Raw genomic sequence first — 25,065 nt, 5'->3', positions numbered from 1 at the left:
AATCCCACCTCATTACACATTACTGAATAAACGGTTTCCAGGTTGTGCAACATACTGTACGAAGAGGCAATCCCTGATGCATTCTAGAAATTAGTCTTTATGTCAACCTTGCTCATCTGATTTGCCCAGTCAATTGGCGGATTTAAATCACCCATTATATTTGTAGAACCCTTCTTACACACCTCCATCATTTGATGATTTATACCTTGTCCTACAGTAAGACAACTTGATGAGGCCAATAGACTACTGTCACTTGTAACGTCTTTCTTTTGCCATTCCTTATTTTCACACAAACTAATTCCACATCATTGATCTTCTGCACCTATATCACTACTCATCACTACACTGATTATCCTTTATTAGCAAAGCTAGCCCATCTCCTTTTTTTGTCTATACTTCTACAATTTTAAGTATCCTTGAACATTTAGTCCCAGTGTTGGTCATCCTGTAACCACATCTCCACAGCAGTTATTATGTCACATTAATTTATTTCTATTTATGCTGTCAACTCATCACTCCTGTTAAAAAAGCTGCAGACACTCAGATAAAGACCCTTAAGCTTTGGCCTTTTATTATTATTACCCTCTCTGCTTCTAATTTCTATTGAACTCCTCTTTGTACATTTTCTACCCTTTCGGTCACACTTTGATTATTGGTTCACCTCTTCACTACCTTGTACCTTTGCTCTCTCATTTCTTTGATTTTTTTTAAAACTTGCCTTCAATTGAACCCTGACCCCACTAAGTCATTTAAAGCTTACCTACAACTCTATTTAAACAATTCACCAGGTCACTGATCCTTGAATAATTCAAATAAAACTCTCTTTTCCCAGTACTAGAGCAGAGCCTCATGAATTAGAACCTATTTCTCCCACATGCAATGACCTCTTTAGTTTTATTTACCGTATGCCAATTTGTACGTGGTTCAAGTTGTAATCCAGAGTTTATCCCTATTGTGGTTCTGCTTTTTAATTTAGGTCTGAGTTGCTTGTAATCCCTCAGGAGAACATCATTCCTAATCCTATATGTGCCCTACCTATGCGGACCGCAACAGTTGGATTCTTCCCCTCCTACACCAAGTTGCTCTCCAACCCAGAAACTTTGGCACCAGGTAGGTAATACAACCTTCAGGACTTTCTGCATTTGTTGCGGATTACAAGGTCTATTCCCTTAATTATGCTTTCTTGTAATATGATCATATTTCTCTTTTCTCCACCATATTGTCTGTTCACTCATCCTCCCTGCCTTTGTCTGCACCTGGAGGAAGAAGTTCATACCTGTTAGACAAGAGCAATGGCTGAGTCTTCTCCAAAGTTAAATTCTGCATTTCCGTACCTACCTCACTCACAGTTACAAACCCCTACTCCTCATCATGGACCAAATTTGACATAATTAATCAAAAGGGCGTGATAGCCCCGAAGCACCATGTCCGGGTACCTCTTCCCTTTGCTGATGTGTCAGTGTTTGTAGCTCAATCTCCAGCTTTTTAATCTCCTGCCATCACCACCCTTCTCATGCAGGTCTGCTGTTCTCTTTGTGAAGTTGCTGACCCGCTGTCTCATGTTGTTTGAGAAACGATTGATTCTGTTCTCTTTGCTGCTCTTTATGAAACCCACTGTCATACAGTCTTTAGAAAGCTGCTGGCCCTCCACTCTCTTGCACTATTTCAGAAACACAGGCTTCTCCTTTCTCCTTTTCAGCTTGCCTCACGGTGATGTTGACTCGCTGCACACTCCTCTCAGCCTGCTTCACAGCAATGCTGATGTGCTACACACTCCTGTCAGTCCAGTTCACATCGATGCTGACTTGCACTTCTCCCAATCAATTATATATGTTTCAAATTTCCCAGGGATGCAGCAGGGAACCACATTTCTGTTACAACATTTTTGTTTGGAATAGCTAGAATTCAATTCTGCCAAACAAGTCAATTTACAGATTAATAAAATTTTGTAAACATACATTTATGATACTGTGTCCATGTGTTTTTTTAATTGTTATACGCTGGTGTTCAACAAAATCTTAAGCTGCAATTTTTTAATAACGTTATAGTTTATGGTTATCAAAAAGATTTAGAATAGGACAGCTGAAAGTGCATTGAAAAATAGCTGAAAGGATCTAGAAAAATTCAAAATGTTCAAGCTATACTACAAAACAAACCTGAACACAATGATGTAGTTATTCTTTTATTAAATACATTTAAAAGATTAGTGTTTTGAAGGAAAATGTATACCTTTTCTGAATAAATGGATTGCACATACCTGCACATTTTGGTAGTGGCATTGTAAAGCTTTAACTTATACTGATTGTTGGCGGTGACAATGAAGCTCTCTTTACTGATTGGTGGGTACCAGGTCATGCATGTGGGGATAGCGCTTTGTTCTATTCTTTCGCTACTTAATATCCGCAGATCATCCAAAATACTAGAAGCCAGGTTGTACTCCACCTCAGGAATAAAAATGGGATTTTATTAAATTCAATTTAGATAATGGTGACCACTTTTTAATTTTTTTGAAATAAGAAAATATTTTGTAAGGTCCGTGGTAACAAACATAAAGCCAAGAAAATTAAATAAGTAAAGCACAATTACAAGAGCCCAGCAAAAAATCATGGAAAGACTAAATTGTACAGTGAAGAATAATCAATACATTACACAAAGCTATTAGTATCAGAAGAAAATAACTAATCACTTGAAGTAAGAGCTACAGAGTTTCAATGTACATTGCTTCCTTTTGTCATGAATGATGTTGTTCTTCATGCTTTGGACCTGCCAGTGCGATTGCTATATTGCTTGTTTGCTTTACCTCTTGCTAATCAATAGGTGATTATTTTCAGCTAACTCAGGGATTTGAATGAATTTAAGGTTTGGATTATTTTGAATTATGAATTACATCAAAGGAATAGATTTTAATGCATTAATTGAGTCTGTTCAAGCTAAAACTAAACACAGTAACTTACCAGAACTCTGTCCTCTCCAAAAGACAATAACCTTGGTTGATTACTATCCAAATATGTCCCAAATGTGAGACTTCGAATCTGTTTAAAGTGTGCATTTTGCCTTCCTAAATATTGCCAAGATTTATCCTTTAACATGAACACCGTTACTGTGGTTTTACTGTCCTGCAACAAAAGAATCATTACAAGAACTATTATACAAAGCAAGACATATAGATTCCAGATGGGACACAGGGCAGAGGTTAACTTTCCCGGAGATGTTGAGTATACAGGCATGAAACAAAAATAAGATTCTCACCGTTGAGTTCAACTGTCACAATTAAATAATTCCTCTTGAGGTGGCAAGATTAATTTCTCACCATTTGTTTGTGAGAAGCCTCTATATAAGTCATAGAGATGTACAGCATGGAAACAGACCCTTCTGTCCAACTTGTTCATGCTAACCAGATATCCTAAATTAATCTAGTCCCATTGCCAGCACTTAGCCTATATTCCTTTAAACCTTCCCCCACTTCCTCTGGCAGCTCATTCTATACATGCACCACCCTCTGCATGAAAACATTGCTCCTTAGGTCCCTTTTAAATCTTTCTCCTTTCACCTTAAACCTATGCACTCTAATTCTGGACTTGCCCACCCCAGGGAGAAGACCTTATCTATTTACCCAATCCATGCCCTTTAAGATTTAATAAATCTCTATAAGGTCACTCCTCAGCCTCAGACACTCCAGGGAAAACAGCCCCAGCCTATTCAGTCTCTCCTTATAGCTCAAACCCTCCAACCTTGGCCATGATTTGGAGATGCCGATGTTGGACTGGGGTGTACAAAGTTAAAAATCACACAACACCAGGTTATAATCCAACAGGTTTAATTGGAAGCACTAGCTTTCAGAGCATCGCTCCTTCATCGGGTGATAGTGGAGGGCTCAATCCTAACACACAGAATTTATAGCAAAAATTTACAGTGTGACGTAACTGAAATTATACATTGAAAAATTGATTGTCTGTTAAGTCTTTCATCATGATAGTTTCACTTCTTTCATGTGTAAATTATGAAACCTTTTTTTAAAAGGTTGCATTCTCAGGTTAGCTGTTAACAATGGTGATAGCTAGACAATATGTTGAAGGTGTTGGTCCCCTGTGTTCTCCGTCTATGCCATGATGTTTAGATTGATTCTAATGTAAAAAGTTAGACATCGGAGTTTTACATGAATTCATGCAGTTTTTGAGCTCAGAGTTCTACATGAATGCATGCAGTTTTTGAGCAAAGTATAATGGAAACCTGCAAGTACAAATTCACCCCACAAAATTTGTGTGTGTGTGTGTGTGTGTGTCTGTTAATGGGACCCTATGTGAGAATCTCTTCGGCTATGTGGAAGGCATCTTGAAACCTATTGTACAGGGGATCCCCAGCTTCTGTCGCGACACTACGGATTTCTTACAGATACTCAGCACCCAAGGACCAGTCGAACCGGGAACATTCCTCGTCACAATGGATGTTTCCGCACTCTACACCAGCATCCCCCACAATGATGGCATCGCGGCAACAGCCTCAGTACTCAACACCAACAACTGCCAATCTCCAAACACCATCCTACAACTCATCCACTTTATCCTTGATTACAGCGTCTTCACCTTTGACAACTAGTTTTTTATCCAGACACACAGAACAGCCATGGGGACCAAATTTGCACCCCAATATGCCAACATTTTTATGCACAGCTTCGAACAAGACTTCTTCTTTATGCAGGATCTCCAACCAACACTATATACCAGGTACATTGATGACATTTTCTTCCTCTGGACCCATGGCGAGGAGTCACTGATAAAACTACACAGTGACATCAACAAGTTTCATCCCACCATCAACCTCACCATGGACTACTCTTGACTATCTGTCTCATTCTTGGACACATGCATCTCCATCAAGGATAGACACCTCAGCATCACACTCTACCGCAAACCCACAGACAACCTCACAATGCTACACTTCTCCAGCTTCCACCTAAAACATATTAAAACAGCCATCCCTTATGGACAAGCCCTACGCGTACACCGGATCTGCTCAGATGAGGAGGAATGTGACGGACACCTGGAAGTACTCAGGGGTGCCCTCGCAAGAACGGGGTACGATACCCAACTCATCAACTGCCAGTTCCGACGTGCCACAGCAAGGAACCATAATGACCTCCTCAGGAGACAGACACGTGCTGCAACCCCTCGTTGTTCAGTATTTTCCAGGTGCTGAAAAACTACACCATGTTCTTCATGACCTGCAACACATTATCAATGGGGATGAACACCTCACCAAGACCTTCCCCGCACCTCCACTTTAAACCTCAAACCTCAAACAGATCATTGTTCGTAGCAAGCTGCCCGGCTGTCAGGACAACTCCATGCAACCCTGTCACAGTAGGCGCTAGAGTGTGGACATAGATACCACTATTATGCATGGGAACACCTCCCACCTTGTACATGGCAGGTACTCATGTGACTCATTGTCTATCTAATACGTTGCAGGCAAGGATGCCCTGAGGCATGGTACATTGGGGAAACCGAGCAAAGACTACAACAACGGATGAATGGGCACCGCACAACAATCAACAGACAGAAGGGTTCCCCCCCAGCTGGGGAACATTTCAGTGGTCCAGGACATTCAGCCTTGGACCTTCAGGTGACCATCCTCCAAGGCGGACTTCGGGACAGGCAGCAGCGAAAAGTGGCCGAGCAGAGGCTGATAGCTAAGTTCGGTACCCATAGGGAGGGCCTCAACCGGGTTCATGTCACATTACAGGTGACCACCATTGCACTATACACACACACACAGATACTCCTACACACACACACTCCCACACATACACAGGCACTCCTGTACACACATACACACGGACATACATACACACAGACGCACACACAGACATACACACACACCCTTACAGACACACACACTCCTACACTCACACATGCACTCCCTCACAGACTTAAGACACTCTACACTCACTACACACACACACATAGACTTTCTCACACTCACGACCCCCAACCTAGCTATCACCATTGTTAACAACTAACCTGAGAACGTAACTTTTTAAAAAAAGATTTTGTGATTTACACATGAAAGAAGAGAAACTATCATGGTATTCAAACAGATGAAAGACTTAACAGACAATCAATTTTTCAATGTATAATTACATCACACTGTAATTTTTGCTATAAATTCTATGTTAGGATTGAGCCCTCTACCACCTGATGAAGAACGGTGCTCCAAAAGCTAGTGTGCTTCCAATTAAACCTTTTGGACTAAAACCTGGTGTTGTGTGATGTTTAACTTTGTCCAACCTTGGCAACATCCTTGTAAATCTTTTCTGAATCCTTTCAAGTTTCACAACATCCTTCTTATAGGAGGGAGATCAGAATTGCACACAATATTCCAAATGTGGCCTAACCAACGTCCTGTACAGCCACAACATGATATCCCAACTCCTGTACTCAACACTGACCAATAAAGGAAAGCATACTGTAGGGGTGTACTGTATATGTTTATAACAAAATGGTCCATGTCTGCTCACACAAAATGGCCAACCTACAGAATGAGGCAGTCTGCCTTAGAATTAAGACACAAGATGGCTGACAGGAGATAAATAAGACAAACAGTCTGTTCCAGCCTTTAATTGAAGAAAATGACAACATCTTTGAACAAAGTCACACCAAGGCTATAAGAACCCCATTCCAGACAGTACTGATAAGGGTAGACAGTGTAGCGCTGGAAAAGCACAGCAATTCAGGCAGCATCCGAGGAGCAGAGTAAATGTTTTTGGCATAAGCCCTTCATCAGGAACCCGAAACGTCGATTCTCCTGCTCCTCAGATGCTGCCTGAACTGCTGTGTTTTTCCAGCACTACACTCTCGACTCTGATCTCCAGCATCTGCAGTCCTCACTTCCTCCTAGTACTGATAAGGGCATGTCTCTAAAGTAGACAAGCAACTAAGCTTAGCCCTCATTGATAGAAAAATAATTGCCCCAGTGAATGAATGAACACCAGACACAGGATAAGCCCAGTCACCTCCTTAAGTCGTTACCAGAACAACAGATAAAGTTATTTTGTATTTGTTTGAACTGAATTACTCTGCAATAGGTTTTAGTTAGAAATTCTCGAGGGAATCGTAAGGATAGTTTTTAGCATATTATATATATATATATATATATATAAAAAACCAATGCTTAAAATTATTATCTTCAGGAAATACCATTATGCACCTTGAACAAAATAGGTTACTTACAGCCTTTAATCACAAACTACTAAGAGTAGGAAAAGCTGTATTTTAACCTTACACTTTATAACTAACTTCCTAACAAAAATCAATATTACAAATCTTATAGCAATTAGTTAAAACTAACTGTCCTTTATATTTTTGCATGCATAATTAGGACTATAAGGAGAAAGTGAGGACTGCAGATTCTGGAGATCAGAGTCGAGAGTGTGGTGTGGTGCTGGAAAAGCACAGCAGGTCAGGCAGCATCCGAGCAGCATGAGAATCGACATTTCGGGCATAAGCCCTTCATCAGGAAGCGCGATTCTCTTGCTCCTCAGATGCTGCCTGACCTGCTGTGCTTTTCCATCACCACACTCTCCACAGTGGGTAATATAAGACTAATAGCTGAATTTGATAAAGATACCACATGAGATACAATAAATAATAGAATTCAAACTATCTCTACAGATAAAAGCAGCCTGAGAGGCCCAAAGGAGTATAGCAATAAACTTTGAAATGTGAATGAACATGATGCATAGAAAGATCCCAAGGCCTAACGATTATAGCTTCTATTAAACACCATGAGATCATGAGAATGTGAGGCTGGACATAGGAATGCTCATAATTGTTTAGGTGTTTGACTGGATTGGCTGGATGGATGAGGAGGGATGGGCTGTAACCATGTTGTATGTGATCATTATAATACAGAAATGTATAAAAAATACTGCTTTTTACTGTACAAGTTAGAGTGTGTCATTGATCCATTTTCTGATCTGAGCCAAAGATGAAGTGAATAATTGAGCTTGTACATCGAGGTCAGATTCAGGGAAGATCCTTTAGCCCTCCCCCTGCTTTAACCAGTTTCAGCACGAATAAACTTCCACTTGCCTGAGTTCTGCCTGCTTCCTGAGTTTTCATTCCCTGTCAGGGGAAAACGCTCCTACACACACCAAACGCCTTCTTCACTATCCTATCTACCTGCGACTCCACTTTCAAGGAACTATGAACCTGTACTCCAAAGTCTCCTTGTTCAGCAGCATTCTACAGGACCTTACCACTAAGTGTACAAGTCCTGCCCTGATTTGTCTTTCAAAAATGCATCTCATTAATTACGTTACTCACCAGAAGTAACTTCGCCTTCCCAATTCACCTCTTCCAATTAGGATCCTCTACCTTTCAAAAAACTCAAATGCACCAATGGGCACGTACCTGTTATTGGCCATAATACACAGAAGCAGAAGTGGGCTCATTAAGTCTGCTCTGCCATTTAATGAAGTCATGGCTGACCTGATAATCCTCAACTCCATTTTTATGCCTTTTCCCCCATAACCCTTGATTCCCTTAGGGGTTAAAAATCTGTCTATACCCAGTCATGATTGTATATAATGACCCCACCCCAACAGCCCTACGTGGGAAAGAATTCCACACATTCACAACTATCTGAGAGAAGAAATTCATTCTCATCTCTGTCTTAAATAAGCAACTCCCTTACTCTGAGTTTATGCTGTCTGGTCCTGGAACTCTCCCACTGGGGGAAACAATATTTTCACCTCTACCCTGTGAAGTTTCTCTAAAATTCTTGTATATTTCAATAAGGTCACTTCTCATTCTTCTATATTCCAATTATTACAGGCCCAATCTAGTTAACCTCTCCTCATAAAACAGTCCCTCCATACCTGCAAATAGCTGTGTGAACCTTCTTTGGACTGTCTGCAATGCAAGGGTATCTTTCCATAGATAAGCAAACCAAAACTATTCAGCGTATTCCAGCTGTGGTCTGACTAATTCCTTATATAGTTTTAGCAAAACTTCTCTATTTTTATAATCCATTCCCTCTGAAAGAAAGGCCAGCATTCCATTTGCCTTCCCAATTACCTGTTGAACATGGATGCTAACTTTTTTATAATTTGTGGACAAGGATAAATCCCTGTAGTTTTCTGTAATCTGTCTCTCAGCTTTTCTATTCTTCCTGCCAAAATGCATAACCTCACATTTCTCCATACTACATTCCAACTGTTAAGTTTTTGCCCACTCACTTAATCTGTCTCTATTCCTCTATAGACTCCCTATGTCATTCACACTACCTGCCTTCGCACCTATTTCTGTGTCATATGTGAATTTGCCAATGGCATGTTCACTTCTGTCATTAATGTACATTGTAAGCAATTGTGGCCTATGACTGATCCCTGTGGCACCCCACTAGATACAGTTTTCCATCCTGAAAATGCCATCTTTATCTCAACATTCTGTCTTCTATCAATTAGACAACTCTTTATTCATGTTAAATACTACTTCCAGAACCCAGTGGAACAGTGGCTTGTTGGTTAGCACTACTGCCTCACAGTGCCAGGGACTTGGATTTAGTTCCAGCCTCGGGTGACTGTCTGTGTGGAATTCGCACATTCTTCCAGTGTCTATGTGGGTTTCCTCCTACAGTCTAAAGTTGTGTAGCTTAGGTGAATTGGCCATGCTAAATAGTGTTCAGGGATGTGTAGGTTAGGTAAAAGGAAAATGAAGGGTAATGGGTTTGGGTGGGTTACTCTTTGGAGGTTTGATGTCAACTTGTTGGGCCAAAGGGTCTATTTCCACACTGTAGTTATTCTAATTCTAAAAAAATGCTGGGCTCTTATCTTACTAAACTGCCTCTTGTGCGGTACCTTAATGAACACCCATCGGAAATTCAAATATATCTGTTCCTTCCTTTTTATCTATCTTGCTTGTTACATCCTCAAAATGGCCTATTAAATGTATCTGTCTTTATGTCACTGACATGAAACAATGCTGACTCTGATAATGTATTTCTAAATGCTCTGCTCTGACAACTTTTGTAATACTCTAATGGTCTAGTAAGTCATAATTTCTTTTGAACACCTTCTCCATCCATGAAAAGTTATTTTAATAAGTTTGAAGAGGAATGTGTTTAGAAAAAAGAAAGGTCTTGCAGATTTGTTTTTAAAAATTAACATCTTTGTTCATTTTTGTCTTTTGTACTTTTATGTCTTTTACCTAATGAGTATGATCCATCTTTACCTCATTTTCCAGTACAATTATTTAAATATAAATTATATTTCTTATCCTTTACTTCCTTCTTTGTCATCTGTGAAGATTCTGTAATCTAATTGGCTGAACAGGTTGCTTACATGTTCCCTGCTCTCAGATGCCCTGCAGAGAGTGTCAAATTCAAACTACCAATGGAGACTGGAGATTTATACCTTCAAGTTCCTAAAAAATGAACGCCAAAAACTGTTGGTTGCTGATAGCAAAATACAAGTATACATATGTTTGTATAAAGTTCTTCTATCGATTAGTCTATTAATAAATATTTGAAAAACTTACTACTGTTGCTAAGAATCTGGAATCATGTGAGAATGTAATCTGAGTAATAGCATCTCTGGCATATTGGAATGGTTCTGGCAACTCATCAGTCAGAGAAAGTGCATCAAGGATGTGTACACATCCATCAGTAAATCCAACTCCCAGCAGTGAACCTACAGAAATAAGAAAGTGGGACTTTGCCAATGAAAAAGTCAATAATGAAAATAATGAACAAAATTACTTTTGTTCATCAAATCTTGATGTAGTTCCAAGGCATACATAAAAACAAATGGGGTGCAGTTTAAAACAGGATGTTAATTCACTACAAGTCCTTGTCACATTCCTAATGTGGATGAATTTCAAATCAAGATTCTCTAAGTGGTATCTTATTAATACTGATGATAACCCCATTAAAAAGATGGCAACCTGAAAAAAATGGCAGTTCTGAATGAACATGAAACTCAACATCAAACTGCAGTCAAGTCATCACTAAGCCTCAAAGAGAGGCAAGCAGATAGTTGGTGTGTAAAATAGAAAAATATCACACCATTCAGAGTTACAGTTCTGAGGCTTGTTGATGGAGCAAAGTGGAGGCAGCTTTACCCTTCCACCTGATACTTAAGCTCACAGCACTGATGCCTATGGGTGTCTGAAATGGAGAGTACATAAATCATCATCAAAAACATTACATGTTTTAATATGCATTAAAAAAATTTACACATTTTAAAATTGTTAATGCAATACCTGCTTTGTTATAAGTCACACATTGAATATAATTTCCTGTTCCAAAACGCCTGCTGCAGATAGGTTCCTTCTTCTCGTAGTTCCACACCTTTAGGAGTCCACAATAGCTTCCCATGCAGATGAACGGTTGAGCAGGATTACATGCTATAGCGTGTACTGCTGCACCATGCTCCTGCAATAACATTTCAAGCTTGCACCCATCTCCAGTTACGTGAGCCACTGTTGCATCAACTGTCGCTACAACAAAGTTTCTACATTGAAATAAACACACAAAAAGCAGATAAGATTAAGAAAACATTTTTATAACTTTGGCAATAAGTTCAATTCTGCTTTTCAAATGCTAATTAGTTGTGATACCTTGAAAAGAGACAAATAGGTTGGAAACATCAGTAAATTTTAATAAGGACATGTTTAGAAATATTTGTAATAGTCAGAAACAATATATATCACATATTTTATGTGACTAATCCTACATCATGAGGATAAAGTAGTAGCAACAGTGGAGCTGCCAAATATATCATTTCAAATTAAGTTGTTGGGTTAAAGGTGGAGCAATATATATTTTCTTCAGCCACACAATCATCTTCTCTATTCTGTTCCTATACTGAAGTAGTCTCCTGCCTAGCTTCCCAGAATCTGCCTGCAGGATCTTATTCCTCTTTCTACATATCTATTCCCAAAATGTTGCAACATTCAAAGTCCTTTTCTTATGCTTATTAGCTATCTTTTATTTTCAGCAAGAAGCTAGACAGAATGAGGTAAGGCATTAAAAATTGAACAGCTTCCTTTCTGCTCATTTTTAATATTAATTCATACATTGTGGTTTAATGTTATAAGTAAAACAGTAAAAGTCCTACTTTAAAAGATGTGTAATTCAACTATTTGTGTTAACTTGATTAAATTAAATCATATTATTATATTTAAACAACACATTATTACATCTTCAAGCAGTTTCCCTACCCTTGTAAGTTTCATATTAGGTTTTTTATTAGGTTTTTTATAATACATTTAAAAATAATTCTTCATCTATCCTCAGCACATGCTATAAATATAATTTGTATTAAAATGATGTTTATTTCTGTATGAAAATAAAGAAAAATAATCAATTTATAATAAACTATTATAGCTTGAGAACATCTTGCAACTATCACTGATTTACAGAAGAAAAGACCCACATTTACACTGCTTTTCACAAACATTCCAAAAGAGTTAACAGCCAATTAGGCACTTTTGAAATCTAGTGACTGTTTTAAAGGCAGCAGTCAATTTGTATAGTGCAAGTGCCCACAAATAACAGTGAAATAATCATCACTATTTTTGTGAATTTCTTTGAGGAATAGCTTTTTGGTTGGGATGCCAGGCATTTTTTCAAAGTGTGCCAAAGCATTTCTGATGTCCACCTAAGAGGGTAGATAAGGCATTGGTTTAATATCTTATCTGAAAGACAGTCCCTCTATCAAAGATGCTGCAAAAGTTTACCTTTGTATCTAATCCTAACTAATCTAATCCTGGTTTCCTGTACTCTGCCCATACAATTTCGTTTCCTTAATGAAACAATTATTTTGTTTTATAAAAATGATTTCTGAAATATATCAAAGGAACAAATGTAAGATAGACCAAGTATGTGTAAGGCCTTTGGTTTGAATTATTTCCACAATTATTAGTATTTGTTAGGGAGACTGATATGACAGGCATGACATTAGTAAAGTTGTCATAGTCCGACTGGACCATATAGTTGCTCTCTCTCATTAGATAGAGATGACCAGCAGTGGTTTAACCTAAGGATCACCAGACCTCAGGTTAGGGGAGAGGTTGAGAAGGACAGTCCTTCAATGATAACCTCAGTAATTTAACTCTAACCTCAGTGATTGTTGGTGCATCACAAACTAGCCATCCAGCCAAATGAGCTAACCAATAGGGTAGGGCTTGTTGCAAGGTTTCAATATGTCACTCAAAACAGTTCCAGAGTCATTGGAAAATTGTTCCAGAGTCAGTCAGTGGAGTTAGAAGATAGATAGAGACAGAGGCACACTCTATGCAGAAGGAAAATGGCTAAGGTGAGATGGCTCAGCTAATTGTCAAATGCAGTCAGAAAGCAGGAAGAAGTTCGAGGAGTCAGCAGATGCATAAATGATAGTGTAACTGAGGCTCAGTAAAATGATTAGAGTAGTTGGATAGCTCTGTGTAGTTCCTGAGTCAGGGAAAGTCTCACAAAAATCAGTATGCCATGTTGCTTCCGTACAGTTGTGAGTTCCTCTATTAAAATCTGGCCTGATATTTCTATTTTCAAGTAATATCGCAGCTCAAGCTATTGATAAACAATAAATAAGCCTCATAAATCCAGTAGGAAATTCAGAAGAAACTTCTCTAGCCAGTAATTGATTAGAATGCAGAAATATAAATGATTTGGATGCGAGCATAAGAGGTATAGTTAGTAAGTTTGCAGATGACACCAAAATTGGAGTTGTAGTGGACAGTGAAGAAGGTTACCTCAGATTACAACAGGATCTTGATCAGATGAGCCAATGGGCTGAGAAGTGGCAGGTGGAGTATAATTCAGTTAAAGCGAGGTGCTGCATTTTGGGAAAGCAAATTTTAGCAGGACTTATACACTTAATGGTAAGGTCCTAGGGAGTTGCTGAACAAAGAGACCTTGAAGTGCAGATTCATAGCTCCTTGAAAGTGGAGTCGCAGATAGATAGAATAGTGAAGAAGGCGTTTGGCATGCTTTCCTTTATTGGTCAGAGTATTGAGTACAGGAATTGGGAGGTCATGTTGTGGCTGTACAGGACATTGGTTAGGCCACTGTTGGAATATTGCGTGCAATTCTGGTCTCCTTCCTATCGGAAAAATGTTGTGAAACTTGAAAGGGTTCAGAAAAGATTTACAAGGATCTTGCCAGGATTGGAGGATTTGAGCTATCGGGAGCTATAGCTATAGCCTGAACAGGCTGTTTTACCTGGAGCTTCGGAGGCTGAGGGGTGACCTTATAGAGGTTTACAAAATTATGAGGGGCATGGATAGGGTAAAGAGACAAAGTCTTTTCCCTGGGGTCAGGGAGTCCAGAACTAGAGGGGTTTAGGGTGAGAGGGGCAAGATATAAAAGAGACCTAAGGGGCAACTGTTTCACACAGAGGGTGGTATTGGTATGGAATGAGCTGCCAGAGGAAGTGGTGGAGGCTGGTACAATTGCAACATTTAAGAGGTATTTGGATGGGTATATGAATAAGAAGGGTTTGGAGGAATGTGGGCCGGGTGCTGGCAGGTGGGACTAGATTGGGTTGGGAGATCTGGTCGGCATGGACGGGTTGGACCAAAGGGTCTGTTTCCATGCTGTACATCTCTATGACTATGACTCTATAAGCTCTTGCAGAGTATCATCACAGAGATGACAAATCAAATGGCCTCCTTCTGTGCTGTAATAATGCTGTGATTCTATGATTAAGAGTGGTTGAGGCAAATAGCGTTGCTACATTTAAGAGGTAGCGGGATGAAAGATAACGCTAGCTGAAGCAGGGTGGCAGATGCCTGGGCAGCATTAGCACAGGTATGACCTATTAGGTTCACTGGCCTGATTGAAGAGCTTATGTTCGAAAAATCAACTTTCCTGCTCCTCGGATGCTGCCTGACCTGCTGTGCTTTTCCAGCACCACCCTCTTCGACTCTGATCTCCAGCATCTGCAGTTCTCACTTTCTCCATCTTGTGGCCATACTACCCAAAGAGGGTCAGAAGTCACATGACACAAAGTTGTAGTCCAACATGTGAGGGGGCAACAGTCTGAAAGCTTGTGACTTCAAATAAACCTGGTATTATAACTTGGTGTCGTGTAACTTCCGACCTAATCCATCCCGGGCATGTCCATATCAATACTATTTGAAAACATATAATCACATCTAATCTTGGAAGCACGGGCAGATTCAGGCCTATTAAGGCTCCTGAGGTACAGTGGTACTGTCCCTTCTTCTGAGCCAGGAGACCTGGGTTCAGGTCCCACCTGCAACATCTCTGAACAGGTTGATTCAAAATCTATGTATGTACATTTGTAACACATGGTTTATTGCCAGTATGCCTTACCTGTTCTTGTTTAAGACCATCACTGACAGAAACAATGATAGAGGAGCCACTGTCTGAGCTCAGAGATTAAAAATAAGAATTGTCATTTGGATAAGATACCAGAAAGTGACTACATCTGATAAAAGTGAAACCACCTTCAAGAGAGGAGGTTAGGGGTGATACTGCTGGAAAAAAAAGCGAAAAACATTGAGCTCTCCAAAGGCAAGAAAATGTGAAAGGTTCATCCCAAATATCTATAAAGCCTCACGTTGAATTAATGTTTTGTACAAAAGAGATAGTGCATATACTTAAGGATTTGCTACATTTTTAACACAACCAGGATATTTCAAGTAATACTGCTTGACCATATGAAATGAATAGCAACATTTAGATAAAATAAGAACATCATTAACCTGACAATAAATTGCTCAGCACTGATGGTCGACTGTGATGGGTAAGAGGTTTTCTCATTGGCTTTGGTAGCTGGTTGGCTGGAGAAGGAAATGGAACTGATGGCTCCCAGGTTGAAGTTACTATACCAATTAAGTAAGCAAAGCTGCTCATCATAGAACTTGATGCAACCTTTGACATCACAAGTCACTATATACCTGTAATGAACAGCAAAAATGCAGTCAGCATCATACAAATATAAACAATTTAATGCTTTTGCTGATAGATTTGACTTAAATAATATTTCAACACTATTAGATTAAAATAATTTCCCCAACATCATACAGACAAAGCACATGCTTACGTCTGTATACAATTAATTGCCCTAACCTAGAACAGGTTGTTAGCCTGAAGCCATGTCCTACAGCTTGAGGTGCAAGTGTTTAACTGACTAGGAATCTTTCCAGCTGTTCTCAACACCCATTTGCAGGTTGGTAATCAATCGATGAGGCCAAATCATAAATGGTCTTCATGAAGTGTGGCTTGAATCCTGAGTTTCTTGTCTCAGAGACAAAGATGCTGCCACTGAGCCTCATTTAAGCATCATTGCTATCACAAAAATAATAAGATGGACATGTAGATGCAAACTTCATGTCTTTAATTTCCCATTCTAAAATGAAAATAACAAATACCTTCCTAGTTATTAAAGCCACCACTCAGCTCCTTCTATCAGCTGCAGCACTTTTAAAAAGACATTGGTGGAAGATGCCAATGACACTACTTCCTTATCAGAGTCAAGATGTAGAGGTACTCCTAGCACTTGAGATCAGAGCAGAGATCACCATAAATGACCAACTTATAGAAATATCGAGAAGTGTGTTCTTTCAACACCATAGAAGAACATCAGACAGAATCTTCACAGCCCTGTAAGCTGCATGGCTGTGCAACTGTTCTGAAGTTCCAAACGCACAGAACGCACTCTGAATGGCATGGGAATTCATGAACCAGTTAGGAAAATAGGGTGATATCGGAGAAATGAGATTCTTGATGTCCAGAGAAGAAGGTCTGATTCTTCAAACAGACTTTGAATAATAAGACAGAAGTCTCCCTAGGGAGCAGTGAGTAGTTGACTGCACTATTTGCACACTTTAGCTTGTCATTATTACCTAATCTCATCTCATTGATATGCAGTTTGTGTCGTGAGCCAGAGGGAAACTAAATGGTGATAATTCCCAATATGAAACTCAGACCTGGTGACAAGTATTCCTGATGAAGGGCTTTTGCCCAAAAAGTTGATTCTCCTGCTCCTGGAATGCTGCCTGACCTGCTGTGCTTTTCCAGCACCACACTCTCGACTGGTGACAAGTATCCCCTGTAAGCTGCATGGCTGTGCAACTGCTCTGAAGTTCCAAGCGTACAGCACGCACTCTGAATGCCATGCTGATGTAGTGATATCTAATTCTGGAAGTCACAGCCACAAAAGAAAAATTAGGGGAAACTTAGCCAGCAAATCCACTTGCTTTTCCAGGCCTCCATCTTGGACAGCAATCCCCAAAATCTTGTGGTACTCTCCACATAACCACCCATTGCCCCCATTCACAGTGATTGGCTTTGGACCCATATCAACCTCTCTACACCTTGGCATATCTCCAAAGCACTCACAATTTGGTTCTGCACAATAATGCTGAGCTTTGGAGCGCACTAATGCTACATTACTGCCATTTCATGGATTTAACAAGGATGCATCTCAGAATTCCTTCTTTACTTCTTAATGCACACTCACTCTGCATCTACTTGTATCTCTGCCTTACTTGACCGTTTTCCATTTTGCAAACTCCATCAAAGTTTAAAGGCTCATAGTACTCTGTGTCTGTGCTGAAAGGAAAATCATGATAAAAGCAGCTTGTCATGGTTGTCAGAGTGATGAGTCATGTTAGCGGATATGTTGCTGTACAACACTGGGCTATATCAATCTCACACCTACGCTACATGCCAGCAACTTACATGGCAAACACACAGAATGTATTTCAACCAATTGGTCATGTCTCAAAGTCTAAGTGGTATACTCTTCACACAAGCGAAGGGAAAGGCCTTCAGTCAGAGGATCCCACCACAGTAACTAAAGGGCAGCATCGGTTATCAGTCTAGGGGATTGGACATGGTCAGTCAGCTGCTTGGAACAGTCATGATTAAGGGAGCTGTATCACTACAGTCCAGGGAGTGGCTATGGTCACTGATGCAGATCCAGGGCAACTATTTGGACAGTCTCACTAAAGTGAGTGAGGGAGCTGCACAGAGGTCTGTCAGAGATTGGTCAGTATCAGTTGGGGCTGTCGATCCAGTTGGGTGTCAGAGGTGTGGGCCACGTCAGTCCTGGAGTCATCTCAGTGAAAATCAAGTGGGTTATCAGGAGGCACTGAAATGACAGGGAATTTGGGGAAGTGAGTCTGAGTTGAAAACCAGAGCTGAACATATGAGGCGGGTGGGAAGACATCTCTATCACCTCTGTGAAGCCAAAGTAATCACGGGTGACCTGAAGAGTGGAATCTGTGGGCAACAATTCATAAAGACATTCTAAGATCTCATAGGCTGCACAATGGCACAGAACTGACTTCCTCTCCCCTATTGTTATTATGCTCTCGTATACTATTTGCCCTTTCTTGGGTCCAGTGAGGTGGCAGGAAAAGTAGCAATGATCAAACAGCACTCACAACCTCCTACTGTATTTGTGTGATATGGCTTGTACTTCGGATGTCATGATGGTTGAGTGGCTAGGTAGAATAGCCATGGGGAATGCAGGCTTACAGGGAGAGGTAGGTCTGGTGGGATGCTCTTCAGTGGGTCAATGTGGATTCAATGGGCTGAACGGCCTATTTCCACACTCTCAGGATTCTATGGTTTCTACTCTACTGCATTCATTGGTATAAAATCCACTGTAAAAGGTCCACGTGAACACATTTTATGAACCTGCTTGGCAAAGCAAAGATTATTAAACTGTGTGATATGAATGACTGCCCACATTACTAAGGACCTGTCTTGTTATATTCCCACACAGGTTCATTGGAAGCATGACCAATGGATCTAGCCACAGACAGGGTTATTGTCACTGTTATTGTGATGTAGAGGTACAGGGAGTTAGAGGAGTATCAGATGTGCCAAGAAGCCGAGAACCAGCGCCAACCTCCAGGAGGCACCAAACAGTCTCAGCATAAAGATGTCTCAGTTGAACATCCCCTCAGGATTCACAGTACATGAGGCCAGAGTCTATCATCCTCAATGCCGTTTCCTCCAGATGAGTGAGGCACAATGTCACCACAGACTGAGTATACTCTGGGGCTCTGTAACAGAACTATGTCAACTGCCAGTGTTGGACCCACGACATGAATGAGTGGGTGGCCATCCTCTCCCAGTTCCTTATCACTACTTGGAACAAAGTTTATAAACATACTCCTTCCCTGTGTTTATAATTCCACTAGTGAAATGATGTATAAGCATTCTTATGTTAAGAGTTAATCTTTGAAAATTATTAATTGAATCACAAGGTCCCCCTGAAACAGTATTTTTGGAGTCCAGTAGCAAATAAATTCCTCCAGCAAATAATGAGAATTTTTTTCAGCATTAACAATACACACATTTTTATTTTTGGAATGTGCATCTTTGAAATATGTACTATACAAGAAACCAGTTTTGTTAAGGGACCAGAAATTAAATAAAAATATGCATTTTCTCATGCTGAAGAACAATTTTGAATGATTACACATCTGAATTCTGCAAAGAATTCACTGCTGATAGCCTGCCTTTCCCTCACCTGTCAGACACAGTGACCACTGTAATGCTATCACTTTGTAGATTCATCAGTTTTAGAGCTTTTTTTTTGTATGATTTTACTGCATCAAGTTGAATTTGTGGTGCGCTCACTGTGTCCCAGATAACCAAATTCCCTGCGGAAGTAGCAGTAAGTACTTGTGAAGGAGTCAGATGAAAAACTGATTGACTGTAGAGTCCGACAATCTTGTTAAATGTCTGTGGAAGAAAAGATATTGGTGGTAAAATTTAAGCAGTAAACCAGCTGACCATAAATAGATAAATGCCAATCTTCCAACAACATTCATTATCAGTGAGTAGCTCGTTAAAAATATTGAGAACCACTGTTGAAAAGTTATTTACAGTACATGATCTATATGATTTATTTCTTTGTCTTTAAACCTCTTCAATCTTTAAGCCGAATGCCTGTTCTAAAGTACTAGCCTCTCAGCTCATAGCAGCATGCAGAGGGCTTTCTTGGTGAGCTGGATTTAAGTTTCACATGCTTCACAAGTGTATAATAACATTTCTGAGCAGATTGGAAAATAATTCTGATTCTTGGGGGGAAAATGAACAGGTTACTAAGTTGAATGATCAGACATGATCAAAATGAACGGCAGAGCAGACTTGAGTGGCCAACTCCAACTCCTATTTTCTAAGTTTCTATTAGAGATTGCCCACCAGTAGCTCTTCCCTGAGTTTTCTTCCCACTGTCAGAAAAGCTCAGAGCTTTTTGTGGTACACCTGAATCAGAAACCACACAAAGATAGACATGAACAGTATTTTTAAGGTGTTTATAGCTCTTTTGTGGAAAAAGTTATTACGTGGCAATTAATTGAATGATTTTGCTTTGATTCTGTTCCACATACTGACTACTCTATAGGAAAGAGAAAATGCCTAATCTCTAGTTTCAATGCAGGCTTGTTAATTTAAAATTGTGAATAATTTTCAAAACACTGCATGGATTGTGAAAAATACAGAATAGCTTGTCTGCAGAAACTCAAATTAATTTTGCCTTTCACTTATAATATACATATAGCTTGAATCAGTTATCATATAGAAATTGAATAATTAAATATTAATACTTACTTCATCCGTAAGGATTGGTGATGCAAATTCCAACTGATTGTCTTTCTATAATGCAAAACAGATTTTATTAATGCAGAGGTTTCTATCAACAGTACTGTACATAATTTCATATTTATTTGGATTTGCATTGCATTTTGAATCTGAAATGGACTGTTTTTGTTAAGTAAAAGTATTAAGAGATTGAATTGAATTGATTTTATTATCACGTGTATCGAGGCAGAGTGAAAAGCTTTGTCTTGCGAGCAATACAGGCAGATCAGAGTTAAGTAGTATAGATAAGTAAATAATAGGTAAACAGCGGCAAAAACAAAAGCACAGGTACAGGCGAATGTTAGGAGTTTGTGAGTCCATTCAGTATTCTAACAACAATAGGGTAGGAACTGTTTTGAAACCGGCTGGTGTGTGTGTTCAGGCTTCTGTACCTTCTCCCTGATGGTAGAGGTTATAGAAAAACATTGCCAGGGTGAGATGGATCTTTGAGAATACTGGCAACCTTTCCTTAACAGTGGGCCTGGTAGATGGATTCTATAGCTGGGAGGTTGGCCTTTGTGATTGTCCAGGCCGAGTTCACCACTCTCTGTAACCGTCTCCAATCTTGAATGGTACATTTGCCATATCAGGTAGTGATACATCCAGATAGAATGCTCTTGATGGCGCAACTATAAACCTTGGCAAGGATATTCACTGTCATGCCAAATTTCCTCAGCTGCCTGACAAAGAAGAGATGTTGCTGGGCTTTTGTAACCAGTGCATCTACATGAAGAGTCCAAGAAAGCTTGTTGTGGATGACCACTCCCAGGATCTTGACACTGTCCACTTGTTCCACCACCCTGCTGTTAATGTTTAGAGGGGGCATGAGTAATATCCTGCTGAAAGTCAATGATGAGTTCCTTGGTTTTGCCAGCATTGAGAGCTAGGTTGTTCTCAGTGCATCATTTTTCCAGGTCTTCCACCTTTCCAGGTCTGTTTTCATCACCATCTGAGATTTGACCAACTATGGTGGCGTCATCAGTGAACTTGTAAATGGCGTTAGTCTGGTATTTGGCGACAAAGTCCTGGGTATACAATGAGTACAGTAGTGGGCTGAGTACGCAACCTGGGGGGGCTCCAGTGTTGAATGTTAATGAGGATGAAATATTGTCCCCAATCTTCACTGATTGTGGCCTGTGGATAGTGAAACTGAGGATCAAATTGTAGAGAGTGGGGCTTAGTCTGAGATCGCATTAGTAGGGGAATGGGTCTGGGTGGGTTACTCTTTGGAGGGTCGGTGCAGACTTGTTGGGCTTAAGAGCTTGTTTCCGCATTGTAGGGAATCTAATCTAATCTAATCTCATTACTAAGTTTAGTAATCAGTCTCAAGGGGATAATAGTGTTAAAGGCTGAACTGTAGTCAATGAGTAGGATTCTTACGTAGCTGTTCTTGGTGTCAAGATGTTCTTGGGAGGAGTGAAGGGCAATTGATATGGCATCTGATGTGGATCTGTTGATTCAATAGGCAAATTGGAGGGGTCAAGAATAGTGGGGAGGCTGGAGTTAATTAATACCATGTTCAGCCTTTCAAAGTATTTCATGACCACTGGGCTGTAGTCATTGAGACATGCTGCTGAGCTTTCTTAGGCACAGGGATGATGTTGGCCTCTTGAAACAGGCAGGGACAGTGGCCTGCTGCAGGGAGAGGTTGGAGATATTCGAGAAGACCTCTGCCAGTTGATTTGTGCATGCCCTGAGTGTATGGCCTGGTACTCCATCTGGTCCCATCACTTTCCTTGGATTCACACGAAGGAAAACTGATCTGACCTCTGATGCAGTGACTGTTGGGATAGGTTCGTCAGGACTTGTCGGAATATGTGTTACCTCTCCACCGAAATTCTGCTCAAAGCGAGCATAGAAGGCGTTGAGATAACCTGGAAGGGATGTGTCATCATCTGCTATCTTGCACTATCTCTTTGTAGAATCTGTGATGTCATTCACTCCTTGCCATAGTCGCCGGGTGTCTGTCTGGGTCTCTAGTTTGGATCAGTATTGGTCTTTGGCTGTCTTAATTGCTCTGCAAAGGTCATACTTGGATTCCTTATATTTGAGTGTGTCTCCTGATCTGAAGGCCTCACGCCTGTTTTAGCAGGTTGTGTATGTCATGATTCATCCAGGGTTTCCTGTTGGGGAACACCAGATGACTTCCTCGGTATGTAGTCCTCCATACACTTGCTGATAAATGGTGCTGGTATACTCGTCCAAGGTACCTGCGGACTGTTTGAACTTGCCTTGTGGGAAAAGATCTGCCACCTTGCCTACCCACAGCAAGGCCACAGAAAATCAAGCCTGTCCAAACCATACAAGAAACACCCAGAATGCCTCAGCATTGACCAAACAAGCTGACAAGGGAAACCAGACATGACCATAGTCACTCGCAGACCAGGGAATACACTTCCCAAGATAAACTAACAATAAGCTTCCTGGACCCGATCAACACAGCTGTCCCAAAGCCATTAGGGCAATCTCGTACCCCAGTGATACCAAAGACGCACAAAGGACAGATCAGACGGAGAGACACCAGAATACCTCGCTCACAGGACAGCAACAATGGAAACACCTTATTGCTTTAAAAGGGACATTCTCACCTACCCTCGAAAAGAGCTGAAATCTCCTGATCCCATTAAAAACTGATTGATGCTGCCATGATGCAACATTATATCTACAATCAGGACATTCTTCTGACAACTGCTTTGCGATTATCACCATTGTAACTGGATTACTTTTACTTAATTATCAAATACATTGTATTTTCCCTATTTTTAATGAGCATCTTTGTACAAGATTCCTATAAAACCTGGCTTGACTTTCAGGTCAGGGAAGAGAGTTCCGGCTACCTGGACAGGCTGTCTGTGCTGTTTCAGCTTGGTCAATTTCTCTTCCACGATATCGCTGTGTTAATAAACTGTTTGTTAATTTCACTTCAATCTGTGTTTTGTGATCTCTGCTTTATTGGGCTAATTTCTCCAACATGGTCTGATCAGCCAGTGGAGTTAGGCTATAAATCAGCCACAATCTCATGGCTGGTGGGCTGAATGGCATATTCCTGTTTTTATGTTCCTTTTATATGCAATCTCTCAAAATGTTTCTTAAAATTAAATGCCAATTAATGTTTCTGATTGCTAGTTATAAGGAATATCAGTGGAGAACAAGCAAGACAGATTATTCAGTAACAACTTCTCCTTATATACTTTCCATTCCTAATGATGAGTTATTACTATAATATGACAAGCTGGCATAGGTAGCTTCCATTTTAAATGATTGCAGAGGAATTTATATACTGGAACCTTAATATTCAGGAAAGAATACATGACATTCAAAGAGTGCTAAAGCACCCTGCAGGGTCTGTCCCAATTATTTGCTGTTGTCTCATTGTGCTTCAACTGAAGATCACAATTGATGTTAACTCTTCATATGTAATGGACATCAAATAATGCACTAAAACAAAAAAATTCATTAATTTTATTCAACATTTTCTGCAGTTGAGCTGGAACAGACAAAATGTTATGAATATCCTTAACTGATCTTAGGAATTAATAAGTAGCTACAATTATTTGAATTTCCTAGCTAGTGCCATCCACAAGAGGCGCTTGAGAATGGTCTTGAAGAGACTGGCAATACTTGCAGCTAAACATCCCAGTTGCTTGATACATCAGATTTCCTGCAAACCGCATAAGATCAATTTGGATGTATAAAATAATAAGGAAATAGCCCAGGGATGATCACCAAGTTAGTTATACATATTTCAAAACCTTGATAAATCCTATATAAATGAAAGTCCCTTTTAAAAATAAAAATTAAGTGACAGTGATGTATGTTAAATATTTATAGTAAATTATACAGTTATCCAAGTTTTGACTTTTAGACAGAACTGTAAACTACAAGCCTTGATCAGAAGCCTTTCTGTAAATGTCAGCTCTTATTTGTACCCATCTTCTAATATATGCCAAACAAAATAAAAACAGGTTGCTTGAAGTAAATAACTGGGTCACATTCTGTTAATATGCAATTAAACTCACCCAAGTATAGAACACGACTTCAGTTTTACTGTTGCTGAGCAGTTCAGTATTATCTTCAGGATTAAAAAGTACAAATGTCTGGAAAAAAATGCAACAGGGAAACTTATGCTTATAAGTCAACTCCAAATAATTATGTGAAAAATTACCTTAGATCAAAATAAATAAAAATCAAAAATCATTTCCAATCCAATCAATTAGATTAATTTCTGATTACTGCAAATTATAGTGAAGCCAAACTAAATTACACAAATGGCAGATCCAATGCTAATACTGCAGCACAATAATTAGTTTTAGAAACCATAAAGTATTGACATTAGAAGGTAAATTTGGTAAATTTATGATGAACTGGTCACATTCTCAAAACAAATTAAGTGCATAATAGCAACATATTAAAATGAGTTTTGATGTAAGATAAATA

General features: G+C 39.8%; 1 protein-coding gene across 1 annotated transcript in view; it reads right to left on the bottom strand.

The window, feature by feature from the left end:
• Positions 1-25,065, bottom strand: part of cfap251 (cilia and flagella associated protein 251) — a 79,500-nt gene that overhangs the window by 22,289 nt on the left and 32,146 nt on the right. Inside the window, exons 8-15 of the mRNA XM_043715307.1 lie at positions 24,648-24,725; positions 20,599-20,643; positions 19,514-19,728; positions 15,729-15,923; positions 11,262-11,512; positions 10,539-10,690; positions 2,955-3,116; positions 2,258-2,442 (exon numbers count right to left, since the gene is read on the bottom strand). Coding sequence (XP_043571242.1) covers positions 2,258-2,442; positions 2,955-3,116; positions 10,539-10,690; positions 11,262-11,512; positions 15,729-15,923; positions 19,514-19,728; positions 20,599-20,643; positions 24,648-24,725 — 1,283 coding nt within the window. The remainder of the gene's footprint in view (positions 1-2,257; positions 2,443-2,954; positions 3,117-10,538; positions 10,691-11,261; positions 11,513-15,728; positions 15,924-19,513; positions 19,729-20,598; positions 20,644-24,647; positions 24,726-25,065) is intronic.

The sequence above is a fragment of the Chiloscyllium plagiosum genome, chromosome 25, assembly GCF_004010195.1.
Source record: "Chiloscyllium plagiosum isolate BGI_BamShark_2017 chromosome 25, ASM401019v2, whole genome shotgun sequence".
Taxonomy (NCBI): domain Eukaryota; kingdom Metazoa; phylum Chordata; class Chondrichthyes; order Orectolobiformes; family Hemiscylliidae; genus Chiloscyllium; species Chiloscyllium plagiosum.
This window is presented reverse-complemented; position numbering and strand designations above follow the sequence as displayed.